We start from the raw sequence: 14,422 nt of genomic DNA, 5'->3' as shown, positions 1-14,422 counted from the left end.
GTTATTTCGAATAATAAGCAACTGTAAAAGTGCAAAAAGTTGTAGTTATTACTAGTTTATTGATTATTAACAACACATTGAGAAATATCTAGTTTTTCATAAACTTACAGACTAGTAAGAAAACGATCAAAGATGAAGACGTCGTGATCTTGGACATAATACTTATGTATTACGTACAGTTTAACCTTACATCAAGCTATTAATTTAACTCTAGGCAGGCACAACATTAGTCGCAGCAGCAGAAAGAAACAGTTTAATGTAGGGTTAACTGTACTCAGTACCTTAAAATGTTGTTTGTGGCCTAAATAAACAGTTTCGTCACATGAATTAAAAAAAAAGCAACCTAGTTTTTATAATAATATAAATATACACTCCAATAAATTTTAGCGTTAAAAATCTTTTTTACAACAAAAAAATATAAACCTAACTTTTGCCCATAAAATCTGTAGTATTTTTTTTCTAGTAGTCGTATAGTAGACACGTCACTGTGCCACGTAGTACAGACACATTCCGAAAATACTTTTCGGCATTAAGTTATTAAATACGTTATTTTTAACAATTACTTTGTGGACAATTGCAACTTTTTATGGAATGATCATTGCATATATGTTTAAGGCCAGTATTATGTGCATCAAATATAAAACTAGCAAAAAATTTCAATTTGAATTAAAACTTATTTACTGAGTATACTGCTGTTATTAACAATATAAATAATTCATCTGTATCAGAAGAAATTATACAGGTATTATTATAGCTATTCGTGAATATGCATGATAAAAGGGTGTAACATAAAGATTCATCGACCACCAAAGTTGTGACAACATATGTAACTAAAGTTTTTACAAATCATAAAACAAATTATTATTTATCATATATCTACAGTAATATATTTAATAAAGTTATAAATGAATATGCCAACCAATAATTTCATCTTGTTTGCGAACAGTATCAATTTATTATAGATATGACAAGCTCCTAGTGAGTGACCCTGTGAATATTGAAAGTAACATAAAATTTGATTGTGTTACTGATAAAAGGTATTTTATACGAAGGGGCGGTCATAAGGGAGTAAATACACTCAATTTTTGTAGTTATGACATCTTATTCGTCACAAGCGTTGTTCCATCGCAGCTTGGAACACAGTTTTGGTAATAGGAAGAAAGAGAAAGAACGCATCAGGTTTGATTAGTTAATTCCAATCTTTTTTAATCCTTTCCGCTAACTCTTGTTCTATCTCTCTCTCCCTCCCTCTCCATCCACTCAATACGTAGTAGGATTTTCTTACCGGCATGCGCAACTCGGTAGCAGCAGTTTATTGACGCGCGCTAATTGGCTTTCCGCATCTTATAGAAATGACGGCAAGGGAGGGGGAGCGGAAGCATTTTTAAGGGTCAACAGTGGCGTTAAGTAGTGCAGCTGTTCACCTCGTCGCGTTCGCTTCTTGATCGATTAGCCAGTAGATTGTTTTTCTCGCAACAAAATTCTCTCTCACTTTCTTGCCCTTGCTCTTTCTCGTAGCCAAGCTCCTGCAGCCACGAATTTTGCAGTTTCCACCTCTTTTAATCCGTCACCGATAGAACGTCGCATCCTAGTGACGACGGTGTCTGCCCGCCTGCTCTCGCCGGTGCGGCTCATCTTCATGCACGTGGACTGCAGCCGCACGCGCTGACGTCAGAATCGTTCACATCCCAAGACGTTGCCTACACACACACACACACACACACACACTCTCACGTGCCCGCGTTTAGTTTTACCCCTTGTTTCACGATTATTGCAGTTAGTTCCAGTGTTGAATATTTGATCGTTCGTCATTTTCTTTAATAAATGGGTTTTTCATATCACGTTTGGCTTTTTTCTTAAAATGAGTGTTTTATTGTGCTCACCCAATATCCCCTTCAATATTTAAACTATTTGATTTCTCCCACGTGGGGAGCAATCAAGACAGGTCTTCGCTGACTACCCAAACAAGCGTCCACGCAAACTTAGAAAACAATATAATACTTTATTACGTTATGAAGTAGGAGGTGTTTTCTAAAAGGAAGTGATTATTTAAAGGCGAAAAGGATAAATTGTTATAAATATAACATTTAGTTCTAAATCAACGATTCCACGAATATTAAAAACGATATAAAATCTTATTGTGTTATACATTGTAAAATAATGGGTATTTATAAAAAGGGGTAGTTATTAGAAAATTGAAGTAGTTAATGCTGCTGAGTCATTCTCCACCTACTTGTGCAACAGTTACTCACTGATTTTTTGAATAAGTATAGTTGTTTATCGTCGATCGATACCTCAGAAATCTAATTAACTTTTGCATGACAAAACTGACCAAAAATAAATCAAAAATTTTAGGTGTTAAATGTTGAGAACATTTTTACCATTGTATAGATGTACTAAAAATAGAAAAAATATCAAAAAGTTAAGATATCTCTGAAACACTATGTGACATTCTGTTAATCTTGCAACATATAGATTGTTCATTTCGTTTTTCTTTATATCCTCGTTTTTTTAACCGATTGTAAAAAAGTTAAAGGTTCTCAATGAAAACAGACAATTTTAAACGACTTGCTCATGAGATGTAGTGTTAAAACAAGTAAAAATGTTTCAAAAACAGTACGCTCAATTAGCATCAAAATGCAACAGTGAGTGTATATGGGTGTCAATAACTTATACCCCACATGTAATTGTTTTTGTAAGAAAGTTAATTTTGACATGAACCACCTATCTTTTGTTGAAATCATGTTTACGTAGTTGACAGTCACCCCAAAAACGTGTAAGTGACAAATGTCAGATTAATTTCTGAATTTCGCGAATTTAAGTGAAATTTTTAACGGTAAGCATGATTGTACTCCATTAGAACTACGCCACAAGGAAAGAGTAAAATGATAAGGTAAAATTCTGTTGGTTTTTATCTTATTTTTGTTGGGTAAAATTTTTGCTTAGCTCCCCTTACAGTTATATAATCCAATAACTGGATGACCCAATAAGCCTTCCTCACAATTTTAAGTAACTCTCTTTAGCCACCCGTCAGCTATATCTCTCAATGGGTTGAATTCATTCAGGTTATCATATCATTTTTAGTTAAATTACTTTTTGCACCCTCCTTTTAGTTTTTATTTCACTTTTTAAGAAACCTACCTAAGCCCTCTCACAATTTCCAAACAACTCATCTGAACAACGCTTTAATGTTTGTTCTAGCCCTTTTCAGCCACCTTTCACCATTCCCTTAATAATTTATTCAACTATATAATTTGTTAACTTATTTTCGCACCACCCTTAAGGTAGTGCTATGGCATGGTGGTTTTTTTTCTCTAAAATTTTTAATAAGCTTGATAACTGCATTATTTTGTATCAACGTAACAATTATTCCAAATTTTTAATTAGGTTTATGTGGAGATGAGCCCTTACAAACATTGTTTAGAAATTCAATCGAGAAATTTACATAAATGTCACATTCAGATTTATCAACACTCTTGGACATAAAGTGGACATTCATACCTCCTCGAGCGCCGCACTTTGGCGGCACATGGGAGTCAGCACTCAAGTCCTTCAAGCACCACTTTAAAAGGGTGGTCAGAACATCAACCTTCACCTTTGAAGAATTGGCAACTTTATGTGCCAAGATAGAGGCCTGCTTGAACTCACGCCCTCTTTGTCCGCTCAGCTCCGACGAAGCTTCAGCTGTTTCTCTGACTCCAGCGCAGTTTTTAGTGGGTTCTTCGCTACTGGCCTACCCTGAGCCCTACTGTGAGAAGCCAACTTCGTCAAACAGAGTCAGCCGTTGGAGACTACTGTCTAACCTCAGAGACTCCCTTTAGGCCAGGTGGAAAAAGGAGGTGCTGCATCACATGCAGCTTCGCAACAAGTGGCTGAAGCCCCAGCCAAATCTACTGATCGGTGACATCGTTCTCTTAAAGGAGGACAATATTCCGCCAAGCCATTGGCCATTGGGTTGGGTGACGATAACTCACAAAGGGGATCACAATTTGGTACGTGCAGTAACTGTACAGACGGCCACATCCACCTTTAAGCGACCAGTGGTCAAATTGGTGAAACAATCCACTGAATCGGAGCTTCAACGTTGTTATCAAGATCACTTCAAGAACCAAGCTAGTGATTAAGTGCAGTGAAGGTGACACTAACAGTTGACATATTAAAAGTTCTATAGTTTACATTGTTTTTCATGATTCTGACCGTTAGTTTTTTCTACTAATTAGATGTTATTAGTAACTCTTTCCTTAATCATTCTGGATTGAACATCTTTTTTTACATTTAAAGATTCAAATTTGACCTATTATTTCTATTTGCGATAGCTTATCTTTAGTATTTTTGCCTGCCAAAGGACTTTTCAACTATTAAGTTGACGTAAAATCTAGACAATTTCCTTTGTTTTCTTATAAGCGAGTTTGCTTCTTTTGAGTTGATTCCTCTCGTTTTTGACGTAAACGGCGTCAAGGCGGGCGGCTATGGTCACGTGAGTATAGGATTGTAACGCCAAGCCGACGGTGAGCCCAAGCAGCGGCGCTATTACATTCCTCCGCCCGTGGAGCGGTTTTGGGGAGCTCTCGTGGGTGTTACGAATGTAGTGGTTTGCTTACTACAGTTTCTATTTCCAAGTTCCACAGTCCAAACACACATGCTCTTATGAGGGTATCCCCGCCCCGGCTCCTCGAGCACTCGGGCTCTCAACGCAACGAGGCCCCGCGCTTGCTCTCTTCGCCTACTGACCGGTGTGCGAGTAACACGTGCGGGAGAGCCTGTTTTCTGCTGCTGAGTCGGGACAGTTTTTCAAGCACATCATGCTATTCAATAATTATGTGCAGCCTCTCTACTTTTGCTACTTGGGATGTAATTATTCTCGTCCTCGGCTTGGTGAGCCTGGTTTTACATTCAAGACAGTTCCTTTCTCTTTAAATCGAAAATCAGCGTTTTCTAGTTGTATTTAAACATCAATGTTCTTTCTTCCGCGCAACTTGACAATATTAAAGCAATGTAAATCGTATTTCTTTTGGATAGATGTAGTTGAATTCTTTTGATAAAATTATAGTTGTTTGTTGATTTCAGATACGAATCCGACTTCTTATGTCGTCATTGCTTCCCTTTGGATAACCATTCATACCACAATACTAATTAAGTCGTAATCCTGCTGACGCTCTCTACTCGAGACTTTCTTCAATAAGTTTCGAGTGAGCTAAGCAGTTCAATTAAACATGTGGTAAACGACATTATTTTTATCGAGTGGCTCGGTTACATCTTTTTCAAGTGAAAAGATTGAATTCAATTTATTGTGTAAACTGTATACAAGACCAATGTAAAGCTTCTTACAAAAATATTTAATAGGACCGTGCAAGTGGGGAATATACGGTAATGATAAGATTAGCTTATAATTATTATTGTTTCTATTGCAAATGTTAGTCAAGTTCATGTTTTCTAAGGTATTTATTCTTTTGTTCAAAAATTTATCAATAAATCTTTGAGGATAGTTATTAGCTGGTAAAAATTTATTGATTAATTTTAACTTATCGTTTGAAATTTTTAAGTTTTTATATTAAATCACACATTTCTTATTTAAAAAAAGAGTGTTTAGGGATTAGCACGTAAAGCGTGCAGGGGGGTGAAGCCCCACTTATGTATAAATATATGGTATATTCTGCCATTAATAGTCAATTTTATGCCCAGAGCTCATACTACTACAAGGAATTGAGTTTAAATGTTTTAATTACGGCAAGTTATGTTGAAAATGTTAAGCTTTCTTAAAAAAATTTTTTATGCTGATACATTGGCTCCTTAGTAAAATAATCGAGAAAATATAGTCAAAATGTCACTTCCGTACCAGGTCCCACTCTTAATTTTGAATCTAAAAGCTAATACTTGGACAGAAAATAAGCCTTGACTTTATATCCTAGCACATAAATCGTCAAATTTGAACGTCGCGTCGTATGTTACATTTATGCTGTTGTAACATTCATTTTCCATCTATAAGCAAGAGATTGTATCAAGTACGAAATATCTCACAATTTGAATCAAAATGTCGGTTATAGAATAAGTCACTTTAAAAACCGCAATGTTGCATTTCGTAACACTTTTTCATAGTTTCTATTCTAGTCTCATATTATAAAAAGACAATTGCACAACCCAAAGCTGTCAAAAATTCCAACCTCGGTTATTGACACATATTTTTATTTTTTATTTTCGTGTTGACAAAAATTTAGGTCACTTCCGATCCTCTATAGACACACCACTATGTTACTCGTACAAGTAAGGAACATTTGTTTTCTTGTACTATTTATTAAAGACAGATAATTTGTTAGCAAAAAACCGTTTAGAAACGCTGCCTTCGAACTGCAATAGTACTCGAAGTGTCACTTCTGTACCTGTCATTTTCGTACCCCTTAATGGTAAAAGTGTCTTTTTTTCTAACTTTCGTGCACCAGAACTCCACGAAACTTTTTCTTCAGTAATTTTGAGATAAAATATGAGACATGTGTCTCGGCATTTGGTCTAATTGTCCTTTTTTCGTGAGATACATCGATGAATATATATTCTACTTCCGAGACTAGTACCGAAGAAGTACACTATTTAAACTGGTCCTAAACAGCCTCAAATAAATGCTAAAACAAAACTCTATTGATTAAAAACAAATTAAGTGCTATCAATCAAAAGTTATAGGGATCTTATTTTTAATCACGAATTTTTGGCAAAAGTCTACGAAACCTTAACTTTGTGATTTTTTTATCGTTTTTTTTTCAAAACAGCTACAACTTTTAAAAAGAGGCACTGAATAAAACGAGGTTTTTCTTTAATTAAAAGAGTTTCATTCCAACTCTGATTTGATCTGAGTTAAAACACTTTAACTACATAAACACCTTAGCTACACATGTCGGAAGCAGGCATATTTTGACAATAATTGACTAAAATTGACTAACATAAAATACCGTACATCTTTTGACTCAAAATTTTTATAGTAGGATCACTCTAGATGTATGTTGTGGATAGTATTTAAAGTTCAACTACTATGAAAAATAATTTATTTAACCAACTTGTTTTTACGATTCTTCAAAGCATTTTAAGCCACTTATAGCAGAATTACCTATATTTACATATATTCTAAAAAATAGGTTATTTCTTATTATTTCATCTTAAAATACTATTAAAGTTCTTTAATTGAACATCTTAATTTTCCGGTGATCCTACATGCAGGGAAAAATTAATAATCTAATAAAGAGCTAATTCTACGTTTAGAAAGTAAATAAACTAAAAACGTTACTTAAACCAGGTGTGGTCCTTTTGTAATGTCAAATAAATCCCTGTTTCTATGAGATTTTCATAAAAAATTTACGAAAAGATTTAGCTTTTAACGTAGGATCGTAGGCTGTCATAGCTGACGCTATGAGTCATTATCATTATTTTTGAAAAATAATGTATAAATGAGGTATCAAAGTAACAAAATGCACCAAAGGGTTTTCTACCACTGTGCATTGTGCTACAACAGTACTTTTAAAAGCATTATTTTTACACACTATAAAAAGGTACAATCTGAAACGTTAAAAACTTACTGCACACTATGCTCCGTATTAATAGATGTAAAGTTACAGAAATTATGTGCTGCACAGTCCATTCCAGCTTATAATTATATATTCTAACGTGCTTTTGTCTAATGTTATGCGAGTAGATAATCAGTTTTCGATAGTTTATTTTAATGAATAAATTTTGATTACAATGACCACTACGGAGACGTGAATACAAAGTGCGTTGATACTGCACATCTGCCTGAAATTGACTATACTTATAATCACTAATGTGGATTTATTTTGTTATGTAATTTTAAACTTCTCAAACAAATTCAATTTCCTTACAGTTATGTTGTTTTCATAACATTATTATTTGATTAAAGAATGGTATCGACTTATCTTGTACATCATGGATATTGTGCTACTGCTGAAGCTTTTGCCAATAGTACAAATCAAATATTTGAAGAGGACATTGAATCCATAAAAAATAGGCAAAGTAAGTTGTACACTTATTTTAATATATTTTTTCAATAAATTGTGCATGATTCTTATACTTTATGTAAATGTTTATCGATCTGGAAGGTCTTATTAGGCTTAGAGATAGTTACTTAATTATCAAAACTGACACATTTTGTTAGGTAATTATTATACTATTGGATTATTAAAGTAATAGGTTTTGTTTATTACAAGATTTTACATGTACTACCGAGAAAAATTCAAGTCTCTCGAATCTGACTGAAGCCATTTACAGCTCTCTTGAGAACTCGAGATAAAACATTTTTTAGTATTCTCAATAATTGTTAGTCGAAATTTTTCAAATTCTTTACCCATATGATGTAAGAGAAAACGTCCTGTATGTTAAGAGGAGCGGGGACTGTAACTCTTTTTTGACTGTAAGAGTAGTACAAGAAGATGTATATATATTCACATACACGTAAATTATAAGTATAAAGATAATATATTTATTATTACTGTTATTTTGAGTTTAAGTAGTATAAGTTTAAGTCTGAGGCATCCATAGTACAAGTGACATTAGATTTATTTATATTTACTTACATACATTGATGTTTGGTATATTACTAATGAATTACAAAAGTTCTTCCTACTCCTTTATTATTTTCTTTATAAAATCTAAACTCACAGATCCGAAGACTGGTGTGAGTTTTATTTTTCTTGATCATTGATAAAGAGTTGCATTTTAAAATTCTGAAGTGAAGCTCGAAGATCTGCTTGCCTTAATTTTTTTCCGAAAAATAGTCACTTGTTCGAATTTCACGGTTTTACTTGAAGACCTCTGACTTCGTTGTCTGCAGGTTAGTATACATAGACAATAAGCTTTCTGCATTACTACTTGTAGATAGAGAGAATGTCTCACTTTTTGGTTCATTGTTTAGCGCAGATTCTGTTTAACAGATTTGTCTTAATTGGTTGAACATTTTAGGTCACTATTTTGCAATGTATTCTTTCGAAATTTAGATACATAATTTATTTTGGCGACAGTTGCTCTCGGCCATATCTTATAGCAAAGTAATGGTCAACAGTTTTAAATGGGCAAAATAATCGAAAATATATAACCCTTTTTTTAATCTTATGGTAACAGACACATAATATTTTTTGTTTTTCAAACGTCTCTTTTTTTATCTAATGTTTTACCAAATTCTGCGGTAAATGGATTATTAGCATAGATGGCAGTAATATTTAGATTGGTATAGTCATAAAAATTAAAAACTGTAAATTTCTCCAATGCTTTTTTTACTTTCTTGTTATTCAATGACTCTACATGTATGATATTCTACGCCAACTTTTGTTTTGAGTTTCATTTAGGTCTTGGAGCTGAAATCTATTAGTGAGCCAGAAATTGAAATAGGATTAAATTGTTGTTAAATTATGAGCCAATATATCTAGTTTCTGCGGTGTGTGTAGCTGTAATGTTAAATTGTTTTTTGTCTTGATAGAGCTTTGCTAAGGCGCTCCCGAAGTTTTTTTCTTCACGCCTGCATGAATTTTCTTCAAATCAACTTTATCCGTAAACATATCTTACTCTACGAAAACTCTGTATTTATTGTACACTGAATTGTTACCTTGTTTAGCCATTTGTTCTGATGGATTCTTGGATAGGTCTTCTTTTAAGATAATACTTTATTCATTCAATAGTTATTATTATTATTATTGGTATAATAATTAATTATAACTGCAATGATAGTTCAAGTAAGTGTAAAAATGTAATTCATATTTTTTTTTAACTTACGATTTTGTATTAACTTTATTCATCCCATTATTTCACGTGTTCTTATTTTTTATCTTCCTGCAAGTTACCATAAGAATATAGTTCCTGAATTTTTTTCGTAGTTTCATGAAACACATTAAAGTTCAAGTGTATTTTATCCAGGTTGTTATTTTGTGTTCAATAGTTCAGGTTAATTATAGAGATTTTTCAATGCATCCATCGATCATTTTTAATAGCCTTGTGTTTTTAACTTTCTTTTGACGGTTGATATTTTTGAACCGTATAATATTTATTTAGCCTCCTTTGTATGATATAGTAGAGAATGTTTTAAGTACTTGTTGATAATTAACGTATTTTGTATGGTTACTGGATATGTAATAATTTTCATCTACTTCATATCACATTTAAAGACACATATAAATAGAGGTACCGTACAAGCATTTTCAATAAAACACACTCAGCTAACCTATGTCCTTTAAAATGACAAATATTCTCAAGGCTGAAAATAGAAAGTCATCAGTTTTTTTTTTTTTTTTTTTTTAAAGAAGTTTTAAGGCATAAGCAAGCCTGAAAAAAATCTTTCCTGAGTGTAGATAAAAAAACAGAACCTTCTGTTTACTAAACAGCTGCTTTACGACTGAACTGCTGGAGGGATGTGTTCAAAAATACATCAATAATTGATTGCCTATCTGAAGTCATACTTTATATCTTCTTTACATAATTAATATAATCATTTATAACCTGTGGCTCCTGATATTGTGACCATAAGAATTTCACATTTTTTAGTGCAATAAGTTTCTTCAGAAGATTTCATAGAAAAATTAATTGATAATATTTAACTTACACCTCCAATAAATATTAAAGGGTGAAGGACGTGTCTCACACTCCTTTGTTAGATGCGTAATTAGCAGTTCGTACAACTACTTACGTTCTTGATTTTTTTATTTGGTGTTGAGGTCGTATTTTTATTATGATAATAATAATGTATTATTGAAAAATTATTTTAATGCTCTGTTGATAAATAGGAAATTAAATATGACTCTAATAAGTATTTAAGCAATACTGATGTATTCATAATCATATTAATTGGTGTATATAAATGGATGAACTTCTTAATTAGCACTCTTAGACCACCCATCTTTTTTTCTTTTTTTTTTATAACAAACATTCTCAAGATTAAATATAAAATAAAAATAAAATCATCGTCTGTTTCAAGAAATTTTCTAAGCAATAACTAAGGATGAAAAAAATATCTTCCCAAGGTGCAGATTAAACACATCCCGTTTACGAGACAATTGTACTATCAATTAAGCTACGGAGGAGCCGTAAACTCACTTTCATCGTACGTTCAGATAAGTTATCATTTTTAGTTTTTGAGCTAACTCATCTCAAGCTCAATAATATAAGAAAATATTTCTAATGCTTTGTCAATAAAATAAAAGTTTAATGTTGAATTTTATTTAATCTTAATTAAACTCATTTTCTAACAAAATTAAGCTTTAGGTAAGGCAACTCAAAAACTGATAATGGGAAGTTGTCTAAACATACAATTTGAATGAATGCATGGCTCCTTGGTAGTTCAATAAGTAGAATAACTGTCTAATAAATGAGAGGTTATTTGTGTAATCCACACCCGGGAAAGATATTTTTCACTAGTAAGTTATTTATTGAAAAATTTTTTGAATTAGAAAATAATTTTATTTTCATTGTAAACTTTGAGAATGTATGTTATCGTCTTAATAATATGTGCCTTTATCTATATGTGCCAATTGATATTATGATAAATACATGAATGTTGATTTTATATCTATTGAAGTCACATTAAATTTCTAAGAGTGCATTATTTTTAAAGTATGTGATAAGCTTAGATTTGTTTTGTATACTGTATCGCTTCAGTAAATTAATCTTGACAGATTGCTCGACATCTCGATAAATAAATTGCAGTCGATTAAACTTTATTACATGAATAAATAAATTACATTTGATGTATAAATAAGTTTCACTTGATTAAATTATGTTTGATAAATCGATAGATAAAGAAATTATTCTTAGTCAAATTATACTTCATAGTGCAACAGATGTATAGATTATACTTGATTAAATTATATTTGATAAATCGATAGATAAATATATAATTCTTGATAGAGGCAGTACACTACTTAGTTAAAATCTTCGTGCAGTACGTCGCGCGTCGTACAATATTTTGAAAAAAGCTTTTAGTTTCCAATCTGTAAATTAAGATAGACGTTTGAATACGTGCTGACCATGTGTTTGAAGCTTCATAGATTGCTCAGATAATATTTTAACGCTCTCATGTGTCACTAAGCACAAAGTCTGCTGTGTTCAAAGATATTAGAGTCATTCAGTAAACACAGTAGACTCAATATGCACAGAATTAAACAACTTGTGTTATTGCTTTCTTATAAATAACTTTGGTTAGTTGTTAACTGTTGGTTTTTACTTCTACGTGCCATAAGTCGCACGAATTGTCATTGCTCAAAGACGACTCTTGTTTCTTATAAGTAGATGTATGAACATAAAAAAGGATAATTCTACTATTTATCTAACATATCAGAATGAGAAATAGAAATGTAAAACACAAAATCATGATACGCATTTTTTTACAATGAATTTAATTATAGAGTTGTATTATATCATGGCATGTAATAATATTGAATAATCACAAACTTTCTTGAAGTATGATGTCCGTTTGATACAATTTGTATGATTTCAAAGATAGACATTGATTCAACAGATTTATCTTTGTAAAATATTTAATACAATTAAAGAATATAATATATTTGCAAACGAAATTTTCTTCGTACTTGTTTTATTTTCATGCTTAATTTTCATTTTTGCATCTAGATAACTCAAAAAACAGTTGGGCTTTCACATAGAAAAGTAATATTTTCTTAATTTTAAATTTACGTTTTCTAAACTCCAGCTTAAAGAGTTATTTATTCTTGTTACAAGTTCCTAAGTAAAATTAAATTGGTAAACGAGTTGAATGGAAGGTTATAAAGATGCTTTCTTGTAGTCAGAGTTATAAAACCTCAACTTTACTTTTTATCTGGTAATAACCTGTGCGTCAATAATATCTTTGCCCATGTTTATACTTTGCTATTATGCACAATTTAATAAGCCGCCTTATAAGGAGTGGCGTTAGCTTAGTGGTAAGCGTGCTTGTTACTAATATAACGCTGTTCTAGGGGTCGTGGCCGTTCCCGGTAAATGCAGATTTTTCAAAAACTGTTTTCATCGGGAACAGTTTCTATGTAACCCCGACTGTTTCGGGGTGGATTTTTTCGTGGAATTATTCTTCAGAGTAATTCCAGGGCTTTTTCCTTGCCCCACAGGCTATCGGGCCTGGGTGTATGCAAAACAGTGTTTGGGCCATAGGTAAGGATTATCGGATCCGATGCGTCATTCAGGAATCGCTGGCCTTACCGGCGCGGAGTGGTCCCTGAAACATGGAGCTTCTCCAGGGAGGCTAACAAGCCTGGATCCGATGTTTCGGCAGAGAGCGCTGGCTTAAAGGGCGAGGAGTGGACGTCCTGAAATATGGAGTCCTCTCCGGAGAAAGGCTACACAGTTGCGAGTGGATCCGATGCACCATTGGTGCAGAGAGTGTCAGCTTAACTGGCACGGTGTTTTACCGGTGATATTTGCACTGCGCCCATGGATAAAGTATAACATCATTAAAAGAATTGGAAATTGGTGCGGCAATACATCCCCACACACAGGTGGTAAGTGGGTGGCCTTGGCGACTAGACCAGTCGGCTGTCGTGGTAACCCGGTAAAATACACACACACACATAGAGAAAATGCAAGGGTAATCGTTATAATTTAATAAGGTGTATTGAAGTAACGATCATTTAAAGTCATTCACTCGCTGCATAGTGGGTAAGTCAATTAGAATGTCATTTCAACTCTAAGCACAAGGACTACTGATATCAATTGGCAGACACTTCACACTAGTAGGCTGGTTACATTTCATGTTCCGTACTCACTCTTTATTTTTCGAACAATAAATTTCGGTTTCGGTGCATATATCTTTTTGTAATAATAAACAGGGTGTTGAATATACAAAAAAAGATATTTGTTTATGTGAAAAAGGTTATTATTTCAAACAACATGTTACCCGTAAAAAAATAACAATGTAACACAACAGAGCCCATTATTATGATGAATCGCACATAAACGTTAACTTGACAAGCACTACGAATATTCAATCACGTTATGGTTTAACGATGGCAAGTACTTGCTGGGCACTTGGCGGGCACTCAAAAAACTCGGGAACAGCATACTTATAGAACTTGTGTGGGAGTTGAGCGGAGAAGCGACTCTTAACTATTACTTCATCGTGCTAGACCATGTCAGAAGTTAAGTAGTCCTTGGGCGGCACTTGAGCTGTAATTAAGTCCCACTTGTATGATATTTTATAGAAACTTCAGTGGCAGTTTTGCGGCAATAGTGTAATTTTTAAGTGGTGCAAGGGAATTAACGTATCGTTGATAAAATATTGTTTTTTTGTTGCCAAACATATAAGGGACTTCAGTGTCATTTTAGCGGTAAATCGACGCTAAATCTGTGCAATTGAAGCATTAGTCGAGTGGTACTTCTATCGAACGTTTTGCACTAATGAGGCAATTAATTCGTAAGTATTACTTACGCGGCGCTT

The 14,422-nt window shown here is 33.2% G+C and overlaps 1 protein-coding gene across 1 annotated transcript in view; it reads left to right on the top strand.

The window, feature by feature from the left end:
* RanBPM (Ran-binding protein M) overlaps positions 1 to 14,422 on the top strand; it is a 683,537-nt gene that overhangs the window by 208,325 nt on the left and 460,790 nt on the right. The window contains exon 4 of the mRNA XM_089595272.1: positions 7,898 to 8,010. Within this exon, the coding sequence (XP_089451398.1) occupies positions 7,898 to 8,010 (113 nt within the window). The remainder of the gene's footprint in view (positions 1 to 7,897; positions 8,011 to 14,422) is intronic.

This window comes from Copidosoma floridanum, unplaced genomic scaffold (assembly GCF_036245765.1).
Source record: "Copidosoma floridanum isolate Cflo_tuat_1 unplaced genomic scaffold, Cflo_Japanese_pri ptg000002l, whole genome shotgun sequence".
Classification (NCBI taxonomy): domain Eukaryota; kingdom Metazoa; phylum Arthropoda; class Insecta; order Hymenoptera; family Encyrtidae; genus Copidosoma; species Copidosoma floridanum.
Note: the sequence above shows the minus strand (reverse complement) of the source record. Positions and strands in the feature narration are given on the sequence as shown.